Source organism: Aulonocara sp. 'chitande type north' Nkhata Bay, linkage group LG20 (genome assembly GCF_057382095.1).
Source record: "Aulonocara sp. 'chitande type north' Nkhata Bay isolate Kocher_YH1m ecotype deep benthic linkage group LG20, A_spYH_male_GT1.1, whole genome shotgun sequence".
NCBI classification, from domain to species: Eukaryota; Metazoa; Chordata; class Actinopteri; order Cichliformes; family Cichlidae; genus Aulonocara; species Aulonocara sp. 'chitande type north' Nkhata Bay.
In genome coordinates, this window is record NC_141363.1 from 36068424 (window position 1) to 36086447 (window position 18024).

An 18024-nucleotide genomic window follows, 5' to 3' on the forward strand; every position below is an offset into this window, starting at 1 on the left:
TGTAGAGGAATCATGGAGGGATTGGAAAAGTACATGTTTTGTGTTTTTCAACTACTAGTGAGAAATACTTACTTTTTTTATTTATTTTTTTAAGCAACTTTCGACTTAACCTTTGTAACAGTTTCAGTACGTATTGGTGCTTTGCTTGCAGTTTCCTTGCTCCACTCTTGGATTCTGGGAAACGGTGCTTATCACTTTGTTGAGAGCAGATGACAATGATAGGGTCACATGACCAAAAAAAGCAAGCCTGTGTTTTTCCTTGTAAGAGACTGATTGGACAAATCAAAAGAAGGGGGTGGGCTCAGGAGCAGCACACATGAGTTGTCAAACAGGTTTGTCCTGTGTGATTAGAAATACACGAACACACGAAGGAGAAACCCAGGTGAGACTGAGGAACTCAAGGCAACCTGTGAAGGTGAGTTTCCTCTTGATAGAAAGAAAAGCTTTCTTTACTAACTTGTACCTTCAGAAAGGCTGGGTGTGAGTTTGGCAGGGCAAGACTAGTGTGTAAGCCATTTTGTTTACCTGCCCTTCCCGGGTGTCTGTGCTTGGCTTCCTGCTTCACTCCCTTTGTCAGACGAACGTGCCAGCACTTGACTCGGAAACATCAAATTAGAGGATCTAATTCTGCTTGTCTGACTAAACTCCTGCAATTCCCATTGTGTTTGTAAGCCGGCCGGTTGTTTTAATGAGATACTGTAGATAATTTGAGGATCATTTTGGGGGGAACTGGAGACGTAAAAACAGTTAAGCCTGGAGCTCTACTAAAACTTTCATAACTATGTCAGCAGGAGTTTAGCCCGGCTTAGGCTGGAATGGCAAATATGTAGAGAATTTGACTGTTGGATGCAGACTGTTCAAGCAGCATAGTCCATATGCACCTACAGGATCTTAAGTATGCACAGAAGAAGTCTGACCTTCACTATTTATGGACTTAAAATAGTAGGCTCCTTTTTTTTCCCAACATTAATTACTCCACAGAAGCTTGTAGTTGGCAACAGGCTGCTATATTTAAAGATGAAGAGTCATTGTTCCCTTAGCAGCTGTTGGTGTGTGTGATGTGCTCTGTATTCCCTTCAGACAATAGCTTGTTGACAGCTGTCCTGATCCACCTCCCCATCACCCCTCACACACACACACACACTTGTATCACTCTTTTCACAGCCTTTCTACTGACTGAAAATGAGGTTTTATTGTGTGTTTGTCTGCGGAGAGATGGATGACTGCGAGTAATTGTTCGGATCTCTCTGAGATGGCAGCCAATGAACTTGTTAGAAGCATGGGGCTTCAGGAGAGCGATTGGCTGCAGTTTGAAATAAGTGGGAGGGTTTGTGGTTGTAGAGTCTTTGTGAAGTTTTGTAGCTCCACACAAGTTTCTGCTTGTGTTTGAAGGTAAATGTTTTCTATTCACTGGTCTTTTATTTTGTTAAGCTGCTTTTCTTCTAATTTGACTGACACTGTTTTTTCGCAGGAAGTCCAAATGTCAAGGAGCTAGAGATCAGCTGACTTACCGAGGTTGAGTCACTTCAAATATGCCATTAAGGTGATCATGAGAGAACCATACGGCCACATAAACAGAGGATAACAGTGAGGACTAAACAGATTGAATTCCAAGGTGGCTCGGGAAGTGGACAAGGTACGACTGCCTGGCCACAAAATGCCTGTGGAAACGCTTCAACACTCCGTGAGGCAACCAACAAAGACTGCTGTTGCTCCTACACCCCCACGGTTGCGACCCAAGGGGCCAGTGGGGCTAGATTTCTACCAGAAGTACCAAAAAGCTGCGAGCAGACCAAAGCAGAGTGCTGTGGAAAGGCTGGAGGCAGACAAGGCTAAATATGTCAAGAGTCAGGTAGCTCTTACCAAGCAGCAGCCAGTCAGGCCTCCTGAAGTGCGTAAGCCTCTACTCAGCCCCAGCTCTGCCCTGTGGCCCACCAGAAAGACCGCAGACCCAGCAAAGACAAAGCAGGAAGGATTACAGCTGGACATGGAGCACCTGAGTAACCTCATCAGTGGAGTGAATGAAGCGCCACGGTCCGGTGCAACTGCAAAGCCAAACGACAGTAAACCTCCTTACTGTGCTGCAGCTGTACACAATTTTCACCGTCCTACTCCTGCAGGGGCACAGCAGAAAAAGGAGAAGCCGTGTCCGCCTCCACGTCCTGATAGGTTAGTTGCAGCTAAAGTAAGATTAAAAGCATCTGACCCTGCCAACGTAGAGAGCACGAGCTCTCCTGGGCCTCCAGCTGCAGCGACGGTACGGAGAGTGGATGTCATGCCTCAGGCCAGCCCTGTGAGGACAGCAGGCAGACGACCTCAGTTAATTCGACAGCCCCTTCAGCCAATATCTCTACAGTCTCAGTTTCGACCCGGCCCAACTGCTTCAAACCTGCATCTCTTTCTCCCTAGAACAACACCAGGTCATTCTCCTCTGAAACCTGTTATTGCTCAGTCAAAACCTGATACCTCTTCTACTTCTCCAGCCGAGACCCCAGTTCCTGCCACACCTACACCAAGCTACCCTGTTATACCTCCTCCTTCCCCAGCAATTACCCGTTTGTCTTCCACCAGCTCCAGGAAACGCCCTTCTCTAACCCGGTCTAAGTCGGACATGAGCGACAGGTACTCCCGAGCTGGGACAGAGCTGGAGCGCTTCTTCAACCTGTGCGGCTTGGACCCCGCAGATGTGCAGGAGCTGACTGGTTCTAGCTCTGACATTGTTTCCATGGCTCGTTTTCGCAGCGCGAGCGCTCCAGGGTCCGAGTGCGCGGCCTCTGGCAGAGAAGACGAGGATGAGGAGGATGAGGAGGAGGCTGGCAAAGCTGCAAATCGTGTTCCCTACGGTGTTTCTGTCATTGAGAGAAATGCACGAGTGATCAAGTGGCTCTATGGAATCAAGCAGGCAAAGGACAACTCGACAAAGAGCACCAATTTATAGGCTGGTTCAAGTCATTTATAAGCTTTGTATTAAAAATAAAAATGCCAACTTTAATATTTTTTAAGAACTAACTTGGATAAGACATTGACTGATGGAGCTCCATTACTAACCTGTTATTACACTGAAGAGTGTTTATTAATGGGAAAGTATAGTGAGTTTGTTATATCTCTTCTTTTTCACCATACTTAGAAAATGTGAGCCACAATCTTTGTTCTGAAGGTTTTTCTTGTGCTATTTTGACTTTTCAATGCTGTATTACTTTTGTGTGTCACAGCCAGGCTGTCTGGCAAAGATGTGACATTTTCATTTAAAAAAAATCACTTTGTGCTGTAAATGGCTGCCATTAAAGAGAAAATGCTGCATGAAAGTTGTTTAGTTCTCCCTGTTATGTAGAGAATGCAATGCAGATACACATCTGCAGGTGATGTATGAACAATAATTTAATGGAAAAAAGTGAGATTTCAAACAATTGGTGCACAGTTGGCTTCTAACACTAGTATTGCCCTCCCTTGGCAGACAACCATTTAGCAGACCTTTGGCATGGTTGTCCACCACCTCTGAAAACTCCTCTGATGCAAAAGCCCTTCAGTTTAAAAGGTTTGAATCTTCCATCTCTGATTTCAAAGCAATTCCTACCCAAAGGTATTTTGATATGTAGAATTCGCAGTTGTGTGAATAAACAAAAGGCATTAAAAACTATCTTCTACAAAAATGTCATTACTCTGCACCAATACATGAGTGGTATTGATTTCTGTCCTGAGATTATTTCACATTTGTGTCTGTTCTGCGGCAAGTTTGGGCTTGAAGCTTGTTTCCACCACTGAAACCTATTTTTTTCTGCCATGAATAAATCAAAAAAAAATTCAGGTTATTTAAAATTTTGACTTCATAATTTAAGGGTGTTTTTTCAATTTCTACTTATTTTCTCCCAAGTTTAGTGAATCAAAATTGTGACATCAAAACCCCAAACTTTGACTTATGGATGGTAAAAAAAAAATGTTTCTTTCAGTTGCCAAAACAAATTTTCACAAGAAAGATCTGAAGAACTCTGACTAGTACTGGAAGAAGAAAAAATTATATTTGCTGATTTTCCACTGAACCGAGACAAATGTTAGGACTCATCTCTGTGGAGGAATCAATAACAATAACCACATTTGGTGCAGACCAATATAGACATTTGTTTCCACTATTGTAAAACAGATTTTGACAAGTCAAATTTGGGGGTTATAATCTCAAAATTTCTGATTAATATCTCAAAATGTTGGCTTACTAACTCAAACTAATGAAAAAATAAATAAAAAATGATGAGAATTAGTTTGAAATTTTGCCTTATTGTGGTAAATTTCTTTTCCAGTGATATAAACCACCTGACCTGACTAAGATTGTAAATATGGGTTTTACGTTGATACCCATATTTACAATCTTACCTGCATTTCACTGAAGCTCCACAAGAGGTCACAGCCACCCACACTACCTCACTCCAATACAGCACATCAGTACAGAAGTATACTGCAGTTACTGACAATGTGGTGAAAGCGGTGGCCTTTTTCCAGAGTCAGAGAAACTCTCACTGCAGCTGTGGAAATACAGTTCTGTCATTTTAATTTTAATATTTTTAAAACGTGTTCCACAAGTTTGCTGTTTCAAACAGATCTGCAGCACTGGTAGTTCTTATGCTTTACTGTTGAGCCACCTCATTTATTGTTAAGTCTGAGCAGCTGTACTGAATAAGAATACCCCTCTTCAAAACACAAAAGAGTTGTTGAACCAGAATCTGGTTTCAAACGGGTGGCATTCACCTGTGTGTGCAGGGAAAGCATTACATGTCCAGTGATACTCAAGTGTTAACAATGAATTGCCTTAAAAGTTTTTCAGAGCACTTCCAGACATTTAAAAGGATTTTATTCAAGCAAAACACAAGCAGGAACTCGTGCAGGAAAGATCAGCAGGGGGTAAGGACCATTTCTCTTTATTCGTAGAGTTTACATTCACATTCAAACCCTTCATTTCTTTCTTTTTTTTTTTAAATTATCTGTAATAGTGATAGCATTACAATTTTCCCTTGAATATTATGATTTAATGTTTGCTGCAGAAGCTTGTTCTCAATTAAATATGTTAGTTTTGTCCTCTCAAACAAGCTTTCACTTGAAATCAGTGGCAGCTAGCTACTGTATTACTTTCAACACCGGTGTCAAAGTAAACTTTGTGTTTCCTACTCTATTTTTATTTTTTTCAACAACATTTTTAAGAAATTGAAGAAAAATAAAACAAACACGGATACAAGAAAACACCAAAAAATTACACAAGGTGCTTCAAAATATTCTTGTTTTCATAAAAAAAATGAACCCTTGCATGAGTCAAAAATGTAACAAACTAGCACCCTTGTTAAATAGTGCTTTTGTTACGTTACATGGATTATAATCTAATTAATAACTGAAAATAAGACAACTGATATTTCTGAATTTATTTTAGTTTTGTTTGACACTCCCTCCGTGGAGGAGAGACTGTACATGAGCCAAATGAACTATTTGAACTAACCACATTCAGGATTTTCCTCCATCCTCTCTCTGGTTTTCACAGGACTCAGGTGGTATTCCTCTGGCCTGCAAGCTGTGTTATGCTGTGGGTGGGGTCCCACATCTGATTACTTCAGTAGCTATTGGTATTTCCTTGCAAATTTTCCTTCTGGATGTTGTAAAGGTAAAAGTTCAGTACTTTCCACAATATAATGTTCTATACTGCTTCTAATTTTAAGTGGGTAAAATATCACAGATGGAGGCCTTCTATGTTTCCATGATTTTATTTGTGAGTCGGGCCTGGGATGCTGTGACTGACCCTCTGGTTGGATATCTTGTGAGCCGCAGTAACTGGACGCCCATTGGCAAACTCACTCCATGGTTGGTTGAGCCACACATTTAACACGCATTTCACTTTGAATTTAGATTCCTGGTGCAGCACTGTGCTTAGCCATCAATCTTTATCTCACAGGATGGTTATTTCCACTCCATTTGGCATCTTGTCCTATCTGCTTCTGTGGTTTGTGCCACGAGGCTCGATGTCTGTCAGCGTGTTGTGGTTCCTCACAGCGGCTTGCCTATTCGAGTCCCTCATGACTGTAAGTTGTTGGATGTTCGCAGGCACAATCACTTTCATTTGTCACATTTCATAGGTAAAAGTTCAGCTTGCTGTTTGAAAATCAAGATCCTACATAAAAAGAACACGATATATTCGTTACCAAACAACACCTATAGCATAGACTGTATGATTAGTGAGGTCATGATACCACGCCTTTCCCCCTTCTCATTTTTGATATTGCACATCCTGGATTCCTCTTCTCACATCTTAGTCCCTCCCACCAGATATGCAGGCAAAAGAGGCAAGAAAGAGGAGGAGGAAGGTGTCGGGGTAACAGGAATTTAGTCAAATGAGACATAATTTTTTTGTTTTTTTTGTTGTTTTTATTTGGGCCGACTCAGACAACATGGCACAGTCTGACAAGATACAATACCCTTTTTTAAATCGCACACAGATACGTTGGACGGCATAAAGTTTGAAAAGACATTTGGACTAGCTAATTAGAGTCCTCTTGTTAGCGCTTAGCAGCTCAAGCAAGATAAACATTAGGTGGGATAACACGCAGGCAAAAAAATAAAAGAGAATTCTGAATTTTAGCTCAGAACGCTTGTTAGCTCTTTGGTCATCTTTCTGGTGACTGAAATTCATAGTACTCTGATCCTACTGTTATTTTTGCTCCAAGCAATGTCACCATGGCTACTGAGTTTCACACCAATGGTGAAGTGTCATTTGGCATCACATTTTTCTTCCTGTCAACAGTGCTACAACGTCCCCTACCTATCACTGAATATGTTTCTGGGAGGAGATCAGAGAGACAGGGACTCTGCCACAGCCTACAGTAAGAATATTGACTCATTTACATTCAGAAACCTCATCAGACCCCAAACTAAATGCAAAGTGTTTTGAGTTTCTTTACTTATTTGGCCAGGAATGAGTGTGGAGATGGTGGCAATGCTGCTGGCATCAGTAATTCAGGGACAAGTTGTGGCTGTGTACAATACAGAGAAGCAGGAGGCCTGCCAGGACCATGAAACACCTCAAAGCACGTCTTCACCACAGACTGCTTCCTTTCAACAGACAGTATGCTACTCTCGGGGGGGGGGGGGGGGGGGGGGGGCAAATACACTCTTCTTTATTTCCTGTTATATTTGGATTTTCATATTAAACATGGCCAAGCATATATAAAAGCACGTTCAGGCTTCAGATTGATCTAGACACCAACTGTTTTATCTACACCAGTTTTTTCTACTTTTAGCTCTGTGTGATGTCACTGAGGAAGCCCCTCCCATTTGCTGACCGATCTTTACAAACTAGCCAATCTGATTATGTCATCATCACACAGCCTCCTCTCACGATTGCCGTTATGGCGCAGCATTCTCGGTGCTACGGTATTCCTGAACAATAGGTGTTGGTATAGGAGGAGAAGAAGCTAACCTGGAAGCAAAGTTTTTTCCACAATGTCTCATCTTTTCAAACTGTTGCGTCATCCTCTTTATTACCTGCAACTCTCTGAGCTTCTGTACTGATTATCACTGAAATACCAGTAAACACTGAAATAATCGTACACTCGTGTCTCCAATCCAGCAGCAGCACAACGTACCAGGTTACAAAAAAAGGTGGACAACTGTCAGCTTGTGACAGCAAGCTGACAGTTGTCCATTTGATGTCAAGTCTGTCATAAGGTGCCGCTTGCCAGATATAAAAAGTTTGATTTTATAAAACTGTAAAAAAAAAAAAAAAAAAAGGCAAAGGATTCTTTAACTGTGACATCAGTAAACTCTTTCCTGGTGAATTTACTTAGGAAAGCCTTAAAGCTATCTCAGTTGCTGGTTTTAAGGCTTAGCGAATACAATGTGATGCTAATTTTGTAAATGATTGCTTTTGGTAGTGTCCCAAAGAGTCATGAAGCAGTGTGGATGTCAGAACTTTTCATTGATAAGTCGTTAACCTAAAAACCCCGCAGTGTCAGTTAGATGTGCATCAGCAACAGAAGAAACTCCCAGCTTGAGGTTTCAAAAATGAGACTTAGCAAAACAGCTGATGGTGTCATGGTGGCCACACCCATCCAGTATATACAGTCTAGCTCAGTAAGAATAAAATAAAATATATAGAATAAAATATATAGCTGTAAATGAGCATATTAGGTCCCCTTTAATGTAAAATAAAAATTGTTCACCCTTTCATAGGACTCACATTTCATTAGTAGAGCAGAAGCTTTTTTTCTTTTTGTGCTCACATAGTTTCAGGGATATCTTGTTACCCTGTAATTTACTGCTCTTTGCTTGATGTATACACCATTGTTGTGGGGTTTCTGTGTGTCTGAGGTGAACTCACATTACTCATATTATGGAGATATATGGGCACATTGTGGGTGCTCACTTTCATTGCAAATCCTCGTAACTGAATCCATTACATGTAGAGTGACATCTTGATTAATGGTTAGAGTAAGTTTTTGGAAAATTGATTAAATTAAATTTAAATGTAAGTCTTCTGTTTCATGATTCGACATGCTGTGTGTTCAGAGATGCTATTACGCATTGGTTGAAACAAGTGGTTTCTTAAATTACCGTTGCCTTCCTGTTAGGTGAAAACAGTCTGGCCATTTTCCCTGTCCTCTGATATCAACAAGGTCATTTCACCTGGAGAACTGCTGCTAACTGAATATTTTCTCTTTTTGGATAATTCTTCAGAAAAACCTATAGATGATTGTGTGGAAAAATCCAAATCAGTTTCTGAAATACTCAGACAAGCCTGTCTGGCACTAATAACCATAACATATTTGAGTCACTTAAATTCATTGTTCTTCTCAATTCTGATGCTCAGTTTTAACTTCAGCAGGGCGTCTTGATCGTGTCTACATTCCTTAATATACTGAGCTTCTGCCATGTAAATGCCAGCTGATTATTTGCATTAATAAGACGTTGAGCAGGTGTCCCTAACAAAAGCCAGTGAGTCTATATCTTTACGTAGTTTGCTTTTTTTTTTTTTTGGATTTTATGTGAATGAGATCGACATCTACAGCCGCAAGCTGATTTGTGTATTTCACGTGCTCCCTGTAGAAACACCATTGCGCTTTTTGTGTTTATTTATAATGCTATAAAACAATTATTTACAGTGGAAAAACTTCTGTTTTTAAGCCTCTAGACTTTGTAGACAGAATAACATGCTTTGTTTAAAAGTTATGATTTCATGTGTGCATTTTGCCCCCCAGCAAAAGGCTTTCCTGACCTCAGCTATGATCATGGGTGCCTTGTTTTTCCTCTGCAGCCTGATTTTGTTCCTCGGGGTGAAGGAGAAGCAGGGTGAGTCATTCAGAGACAGTCAGCGTTCAAACACAATAAATAAAAGTTTTTTTGTTCTTGTTGAACAGCTTTGCAGAGGCGATCATTTTATCATGAGGATCTGGTAACAAATATTTCAAACCTTTATTTGTCGAGTAGGATAAAAAAAATGTTTTCATTTTCTTTTGCTTCGGCACCGTTTGTGAACAGAATAATAAACTTGTCAAAGCTTAAACTATACGTATAGACAAACCTTTGAACCTCTGAAGTGAACATTTTTTTGTTAAATGAAAACATAATTATGCTGAGTCAAAGTGATTTAGTTTGATATATGCATGGCATGGACAGGTGTAGCTGAGGACTTAATCAAAATGTAAAATTAGCCAAAGATTTTACTCCACAAACAGAGTAAAATCACGAGTCTGATATTTCACTCTTTTCTCTCATATGTTATATTCCCAGCCTCTCGCTGCTCTGAAGATAAAGTACGACCTTCCTATTTGAGCTCGCTGAAGATGCTCACGTGCCACGTTCCTTACCAAAGGCTGGTGCTGGGCTTTGTGTTTAGTACATTTGCCTTTCAGGTTCAACTTGTAATCATTTCTGCATATGGTTTCTCCTTCTTAATTCTGTTTTTATTCACTTCAAAGTCACATGTGAAACAATTTGTCCTTTTTTTTCTTACCATCTGTTTTGATCTCAGATGTCCTTGGGTAACTTTGCGCTGTTTTGCAGTCATGCTGCTGGGCTGGGAGCCCAGTTCCAGCACCTCCTGCTGGTTTTACTGGTAAGGTGCAGCTAACTTAACAGACTCTTTCACACCCTGCTCTGCTGCATGGTTCAGTAGCTTTCTGGCCAGTTTAGATATGATTTGAGTTCAAAATAGAAATTCAGTCAACATTTCCACAGGTTTCTGCCTCTGTAGCAGTTCCTGTGTGGCAAATAATTCTTCTGAGAATTGGGAAAAAGTCCACCGTTTTCATCGGATTGTCGGTAAGACCTCTGAAACTTGATGATAAGAGAAATGTTCCACACCTTGAATCCTCGTTTTTGTCTCTCCCAGCTCTTCATCCCAGCAGTGATTATAGTTGCCTGTGTTCCCAGTAACCTGCTGGTCTTCATGAGTATGTGCGTTCTGATGGGATTCAGTGTGGCAACCATATTCCTGCTACCCTGGTGAGTCAGCTCCCAGCCTGAACACAAAGTTTGAGGTCCTTTCCAAGGCCCCCTGTCAGATCTAATCAGTGTCAGAGATGAATGCGGTGCACATGAATCATTCATAGTCTGTACTCAACCCTGGCCAGTGATGACTATTCCAGAAACGATGTGCTTTGCTGACCAGCCAGAACTCTCCATTAAAACTGACATGTGGTTTTGACATGTGATATGTCAACTTGTTGTGTGTGTGCTGCAGGTCAATGCTCCCAGACGTGGTGGATGACTTTGCTGTGAGACACCCGTCCTGTAAGGACCTAGAGCCTCTGTTTTTTTCCTGCTATGCCTTCTGCAGTAAACTGACAGGAGGGCTGTCTGCTGGACTCTCAACCATGACATTACAGTGAGTCAGACTCCAGTCCACTCACTTCTTGTGTTTTGTTACGTGGGTACATCACTTGGTCTGTCACATTATGTGCTCTCCTCGTCTGCAGGTTTGTGGGCTATGAAGCAGGTGCTTGTAACCATGGTGACAGAGTGGCGACTGCTCTGATCGTACTGTTCTCGCCAGTTCCCATCACACTTTTGCTGATAGGGATGGTGTTTTTTCACTTCTACCCAATTAACGAGAGGCAAAGCTTGCAGCTCCGGGAACAAATCCAGTAAGAGGCTCAGACATGTCATCTTTGAAACAGCTACAATGGAGATTTATATCATTAGAAAAAGCATCAAATTAAGAAGTGAAAACAACAGCATTAAAAGAGTTGCTCACATAGATTGCCTATAAACAGAAGCACTATGCACAAGACACACAGAGAGGAGTAAAACTGAAATCATGGGAGAACCCTACAACAGCAAAGATGGCGGTAGAAATATAACTTTCAGAGGACAAAAATCTTTCTAAAATGTAATTGTTGGGCAAAATCACGTTTGACTAGTGATTTGACATTTGTCAGGATTAGCTGTGTAGGAGGCAGATTGCAGACCCAGATGCACGGGGTACACAGGGGTCAATCCTAAAGTGAGCCTTTAATGTCGGCTATTCTAAATAACAAAGCACCAACCAGGGAATACGATCAAGATATACAGAAACCACGAGGAACACAGAGCAGGATAACACACAGCACTGAAGGTCAATGTAACAAGGGACAAAGAAGACAGACAGGGGGTGAGGAGGAGAGGAAACAGCTGGAAGACACAGCTGAACTAAATCAAAATAACAAGACATGAGAGAATTAAACTAAAACACGACACCGAAGTCAAATGACTATGAAATCATAGCACAAAGTAACTAAACAGAGACAAACTTGACACAATGAGACACAAATGGGCAACTACACAAATAACCAAAGACTAAACAGAATAAACCCTAAAAGGGATATTGATAGCAAAACTCGGCTGAAACAAGGAACTAAGGCTCAAGAATTTGGACAAGAACAAACTAAGAACCAAATAGAACATTAAAATAATATGCAAACATTCAAAGTTCACAAACTGAAACCTCTGGGTTCAAAACCCAAGACCATCACATTGTTTATGTTGTGATGACCATTAAAATTAAAGATTATTTAATTAAATTAATTTTAATGCTTCTAAATAACATCCCAAGTAAATGACTGGAGATGTTTCAAGTTGTTTGCAATACTGGAATTTGTTATACAAGATGGACCAAACCACTGAGATATCAACTGCTGGTTTGTGAAGTCCACCACTGTTTAGTTTTGTGGGGGTTTTTTTGGTGTTTTTTAAACCAGATGTGAAGAGTGACTGTTTAAGAAACAAGCAACACCACACCATACAACTGCATATGCTTAAGGCACTTCTTCATTGGCTTTTATATACAGTTCACAGTTGCTCATTTTGATGAACCTTTGAAGCTTTAGTTTCAGCTCATTGTATCACAACATCTTAACTGATTTCATGGCAGAAATCTCAGGAAAAAAAGACTCTTCGCACATCTATTTTGTAAGACAGATGCGTAGGAGAAGGACAAACAGATCCAGCATTGCAAACAGACTCCCACACAGTTTAACTTGGAAAGATCCCTTTTTTCTTCATCAGGCAATATTATTTTTGACGTATATTTGACAAGTAGAACAATCAACTTAGATACCCAACATAGCTGATAAAATCATAAATGTTTAGCCAGACACATGATCAACCTCATTACATATATACATATTTAGATGTAAATAATTTTCAGCCACTTCATGTACAATATAATGAACAAATACATTAAAAAAATTAAAAGTAAAAAATGAAATCCCAGCAAAAAGTTAGAAACGTGAAATAATTTAGCTGCAAAAGAGATATCAAAAAGAAAAGAGAGAAAAATAGACTTTTAGCCATTAAGGTTGAGGTAAAACCTTAAATACTGAGTTCATAGTTGTCTGTTATAGCATGTTCACAGCAAGTTCACACTCACAGATTTAAGATCAAGTCAAGTCTTGGTGTTAATAAGTTATAAGTTAAGTTATTTTCCAAAGAGTTTCTTGAGAAGATTTTTAACAGGTTACTCTCTGAGCACGAGATGGTACAGAGGGAGTCGCTGTGCTCAGAATAGCACAAAGACCAGAAACAGGGAAACTGATATGCTAAGCTTCAAACAAACAAAAAGTTTGGGATTTATGAAAAACACAAAAAGATAAAATCTCAAAGGATAATTGTAATTTTAAAAAGTATAACGCAATAAACTGACTTTGTTGAGTGAAATCACTAAAGAGAGTTCATTTTAATATAAAGCATTGAGACTCTGCCCATATGGATTGGCCAGAAGGACAGGCAAATTCAATATTTAATTCAAGGGATTGTTGAACTCTCTATATGTTGCTTAGAGAACTGGAAATAGCTAGAGTGAATTATTGAAATGTGTGCAAGTACAATATGGTATTTGTACAACTCTAACAAGCTCAAAAGACTATGCTTGGTATGACCACCTTTGTCAAGATGGCCTGAACCTTTTCTCATTATTTCTTTAAGTAGTCTTTAGTAATAGTAAAGCTAAATATTTTTGCACAATAAATGTAAAATTTATAAACATACAACTGACCCCCAAATGATCTTTTTAACAGCGTCATCATGCTTGCTATTATTATATGGATGAAGAGTTCAGTAAACTATCAAGACAGATTGTAAATTCTCAGTTATTCACTTCAGCTGCTCAATATGTCAGCATCTACAATATCAAAGAATGTGTAAGCAAATTTATAAACTCTTTGAATGTAAATAGCATTGTCACACAGACTTGGATCAATATGGATTTTGAACATAAAAGAATAAGAGTGAAGTTCTGGTTTTGTTTGTGGATTAAAGCTTAAAACTTGAACTACAAAATAGTGAAAAAAGGTGGCCAACAACATACTAGAATGAATAACAACAGAAATCTGCCATGTGAGTTGAGTTGTGTTAACAAACAGTTGAACGGGATTACATTTAGAAAGATGTGAAATGAGATTTTAGTTAAATTGTTGGAGATTATGTGATTACATTGTAAGAACACATTTTGTTCACCCATCTGCAGTATAAGGTGTGGTATTATTATCTTTATTTATCAGATTTGTTTAAATGGTTTTTGTAACGCCAGGGATTACATCGCTCATTAAAATGTCAGGCAACTTGTGTTCATTAACTGGTTACAAAGTAGCCACGGAACACAAAGTAATCTGACCCAAGCGTGCCCAACAGCACCTCTAAAGTGTATGGGCATCTTGCTGGAGTCATTATTCCATATTTACTTCCAGCTCTTTTTCCATGAGTATGCCCAGATGTCATTGTTCCAAAAAAGTTTTCCATAAACCTTCAACATAGTGAGCAAAAGTAAATCAAAGGAGATCATTCTCTGCAGCAGAATAGAATCATTTGCTACATGCTTTAACAGATAGCCTTACAATAGTCCTTGCAGGACTTAAACATACCACTTTTAAAATGAAAGATGGATATTAATGATAATACATTTATTATTTATTTTGTATTTTTTATTCTTTATCCAGCTCAGAAGTTACATCATCATCTTCAGAGCGAAGAGAAAACACAGAGCTGCCAACAATCCTGCAGCAGGCCCACGCTGGAGTCACATCAACATCACATTATGACTCAAACACATTAAAATTTGAGAACTTACCACACTGTTACAGTCAGGAGAAAAAAAATTCAGTCAAGTCTGTTTGTTCAAATGTTTCCAACAGATCTTTTGGAAATGGCAGCAGGCATAAAGCAGATCGGTTAATTGTAAGTCCTCGATGTCATGAACAAAGCCCTCACCAGTGCTCAGGATGGGCCAAACTGGGCATAAATGTTCCTGAGAATCATTGCGAGTCTGCCTCTAACAGGTCGCATGTGAGAGCCAAGGTGTCATGGGTTTGAGGAGTACATCCCACAGCAACTGTTTTAGCCTGTTTTAAACATGATACAGCCTTCATGTCTGTACTTTGTAATTTGATGCTTCAGCAGGGAGTTGGTTCACTTATCTTAGCATATCATTGGATCGGCATAATCTAGAAAATGCATAGCTAAGAAACTAATAGAGAGTTACAGAAGACCCAGCCAAGAAATCTTTGCAGAACACAAGCTTAGTCCCTGCAAACTCTTTGCACACACTGAGTGGAAAAATTGTTTTAACAGGTCATGTCTTTATGTTAGGGTATCAATCTGACCTGTTTTAGCATTATATTTAGCATAGACAAATAGCATTAGGTTAGATTAGATTAGATAAAGCTTTATTAATCCCTCGGTTCGGTTCCTCCTGGAAATTCTGTTTCCAGTAGCACAGCACCAACAGAAGCTGCAAAAGAATGTAAGCAGAAATAGAAATATACCATATATACACATATACACATATATAAATACAGAGACACATATAAACACAGAGTATATAATAGCGATAAATAGGAATAGGAATACCAGGGAATTGCACATTTCAACTATTGTGAGACAATAGTTAGTCTCAGTTAGGCAGCAGATGTTCTTTAGCAGAAATGTGTCACACAAATCAGGTTATGGCATTAGTGTTATGGTGCCATCACTCCTAACCAGAGATGGGCAGTAACACGTTACTGTAATCCGATTACTTTTTTCAAGTAACGAGTAAAGTAAGGGATTACTATTGCAAAAACGGTAATTAGATTACCGTTACTTTCCTGTAGGAACGCTGCGTTACTGCGTTACTAAAACCGTGATTTTTTTTTGCGAGAATGTCTCATGACAGTGACATAAGCAAGTGCTACGTTTGTGACAACAGCTGTCTGCAGATCAACAGTGGATATTATATCGAGTGCGGGAGAGAGTATGAGCGTGCAGCGTTTAAAGCATGGAAGTACTGACCTTACTTTAAGTTTGATTCCATAAAAAGTGTCAAAAACATTAGCGTCCGGTGTGCGTGGGAAGAAAACTTCTTTTTACAGCGAAAAAACCCCCTAAACTTCCAAGCAAGCACCGAGTGCGCAAAGACGTAATGGGAAATTCACAGAGAAACTCGTGGATTCTTCCACTGACCGCCGCGGCACACCTGCACCAGGGTAAACCTCCGCCTGCCCTACTCCTGCTTTATAGGTGAAAATAGAGCAAAAGGACCGCTAGTCTTTGATTTTATTTATTTTCTGCTGTGTTTTACTTGCATCTATTTGAAAGAGTGAGTGTAAACACAAAAAATATTAAAATATTATATAGAGCTAAAAATGATTACACATAACTTACGTAAAGGAAAAGTACAGGCAAAGGTCATATATAGGTTTCTTTAATTTTCTACTTTGTGCCACCTCATTTCATCTCTCCTCTGTCCTCCTGCCTGTGACCTAAAAGTCATTCTCAGTGAAGCATCGTGAAAGATTTCTCATCTCCAAAAATAAATATTCAGTAGAGAGTACGAGAATAGAAAAGGGTCAGCGGACGTGCAAGGATGCACAGGTATAACCTTAGAGGAAGTTCTTTCAGCAACTGTGATGTGATGTATATAAGAAGCATGACACTTGGTTAATTGAATTCAAAGTATATATAGTGTTAAGCTGTAATGTATGTGAAATATCCTGCAGGACACTGCTGTGATGAGCAGAGAGAAGGTGAGAGTTAGAGCTTTTTTATGTCTTATACACAGTTTTCAACACTTTATGAAGCGCAATAAAAAAAACAGTGCAGTAATAGACAACAGTTCACAATTTAAAACTAAATAAAAAAATTTCTACAGGTCATAATATAAATCTGTAAAGTTGTGATAGTATACTCATGTTGTCAGTGTCTGTTCTTTAAGTTGGACCAAGGTCAGCAGATTTCCTGTTCCTGAATTTCATATAAATACATTATGTCCATAATCACTTATTTGTGCCATCATTTATTAAATTTGACGAGTGTTTGCAGTGTTCCAGAGTGTTCTATGCAAACTGTGGCTGACCACAGCAATCTGCTAGTGATCAAAGCAGTTGCGAGGAGGTTTTTCTCTAGAAACATGACTTTCAGATACTGTTCATCTGTTGTGGATAGTTTCTTAGACCTGACACTTCTTTATTTATCCTCCACTTTGAGGACACTGTACATGTTGTCCAGATATGCCAAGATTTTGGCTAATAACGCTTTGGGAATCACTTTAGTGGTGCAAAAAAATTATTTTATACCTGTCAAACTGTGTTATCGTTGGCATTTTTCATACATTTAACTGAGGAAATTACTAGTAATTATGTGTTTTTGCAACAGATTGCTAGTAACAAAGTCCCTAAATATACAATTTAATGTTGGCTGTTATGTGTAGACAAAAGACTGTTTCATCCCTTGACTTAGGTGTATTTTTATGCTTATATGATTCATAGGTCAGTGTTAATAGGCTTAACAAAACAAAACAAAACAAACAAACAAAAAATGCTCAGGACTGGATTGAAAATGAGTGACATGGCAGCCTGGAGAGCCTGGAGAGCCTGGAGAACCAGTTCTTTTGCTTCCATATAGTAAAAAACAAAAACAAAACAATACTGCAAATCCTCAGCCATCACAAATAAAAGTCACATCAATTCATTTTCCATCCTCATCTGAAATAACAGGATGTTACGGTGCTAATGTCAGTAGGTTCATGTGTTGAACATGTAACAGTGTTGCGTTCACTTTGTTGCGAAACATGGTGCATATGTGCAGGCATTCTGTAGCTCATCCCATCACGATAAAGAAACAACAAAGAAGTCAGGTGGGGTGCAGAACATGGGAAATGAAACAGTCATTCAAGTTTTTAACAATGTTCCAGATTACAAACAGTGTCATGCAGGCTGTAAACACCTATCCCAACCACAGATTTACAGTTTCAATACTGAACCTAGTTGTTTTTGACTTTGCTGCTCTGTGTATGATAATCGTTTCCAAATTTGTAGGAACACAATAGATATAAAATAGATGTGAAATAGATGTAAAAGCTGAAAAAAAAGGTTCAGAGTTGCAATAAGTGACAGCAGTTACTTAGATGGGTGGATATTAACAAGAGTTTTTGATACCAGTGCCAGTATCAGTTCCCTTATTGTAGAAAATGTAGAGGTATGCAAGTTTCAACTGCAATATGTCTGATTAATTTCATCTGAGTTTTGATTAGCTGTTATAAAATACAAT

General features: G+C 39.2%; 2 protein-coding genes across 2 annotated transcripts; both read left to right on the forward strand.

Annotated features, from left to right (window-relative positions):
* Positions 1-91: 91 nt before the first annotated feature.
* fam110a (family with sequence similarity 110 member A) lies at positions 92-4240 on the forward strand. Its single transcript, XM_086276255.1, has 2 exons — positions 92-415; positions 1472-4240. Exon 2 carries the CDS (start codon positions 1658-1660, stop codon positions 2936-2938), a length of 1281 nt encoding a protein of 426 aa, XP_086132381.1. The 5' UTR covers positions 92-415; positions 1472-1657; the 3' UTR covers positions 2939-4240.
* Positions 4241-4781: 541 nt separating this feature from the next.
* Positions 4782-17339, forward strand: mfsd2al2 (major facilitator superfamily domain containing 2a-like 2). Its single transcript, XM_086276253.1, has 14 exons — positions 4782-4890; positions 5519-5638; positions 5711-5835; positions 5927-6053; positions 6773-6851; positions 6942-7093; positions 9225-9315; positions 9757-9878; positions 9998-10081; positions 10204-10287; positions 10358-10470; positions 10709-10852; positions 10944-11111; positions 14439-17339. The coding sequence occupies exons 1-14, from the start codon at positions 4789-4791 to the stop codon at positions 14809-14811; spliced, it is 1884 nt and encodes a 627-aa protein (XP_086132379.1). The 5' UTR covers positions 4782-4788; the 3' UTR covers positions 14812-17339.
* Positions 17340-18024: the final 685 nt, after the last annotated feature.

What these genes read in the sequence shown, in the direction of transcription:
- fam110a (XM_086276255.1), top strand. Translation starts at nt 1,658, where the DNA reads ATGCCTGTGGAAACGCTTCAACACTCCGTGAGGCAACCAACAAAGACT.
- mfsd2al2 (XM_086276253.1), top strand. Translation starts at nt 4,789, where the DNA reads ATGAATTGCCTTAAAAGTTTTTCAGAGCACTTCCAGACATTTAAAAGG. An exon ending in GCAGGAAAGATCAGCAGGGG is followed by an intron (nt 4,891 to 5,518) that starts GTAAGGACCATT and finishes TGGTTTTCACAG; the next exon opens with GACTCAGGTGGTATTCCTCT. An exon ending in CGGGGTGAAGGAGAAGCAGG is followed by an intron (nt 9,316 to 9,756) that starts GTGAGTCATTCA and finishes TTATATTCCCAG; the next exon opens with CCTCTCGCTGCTCTGAAGAT.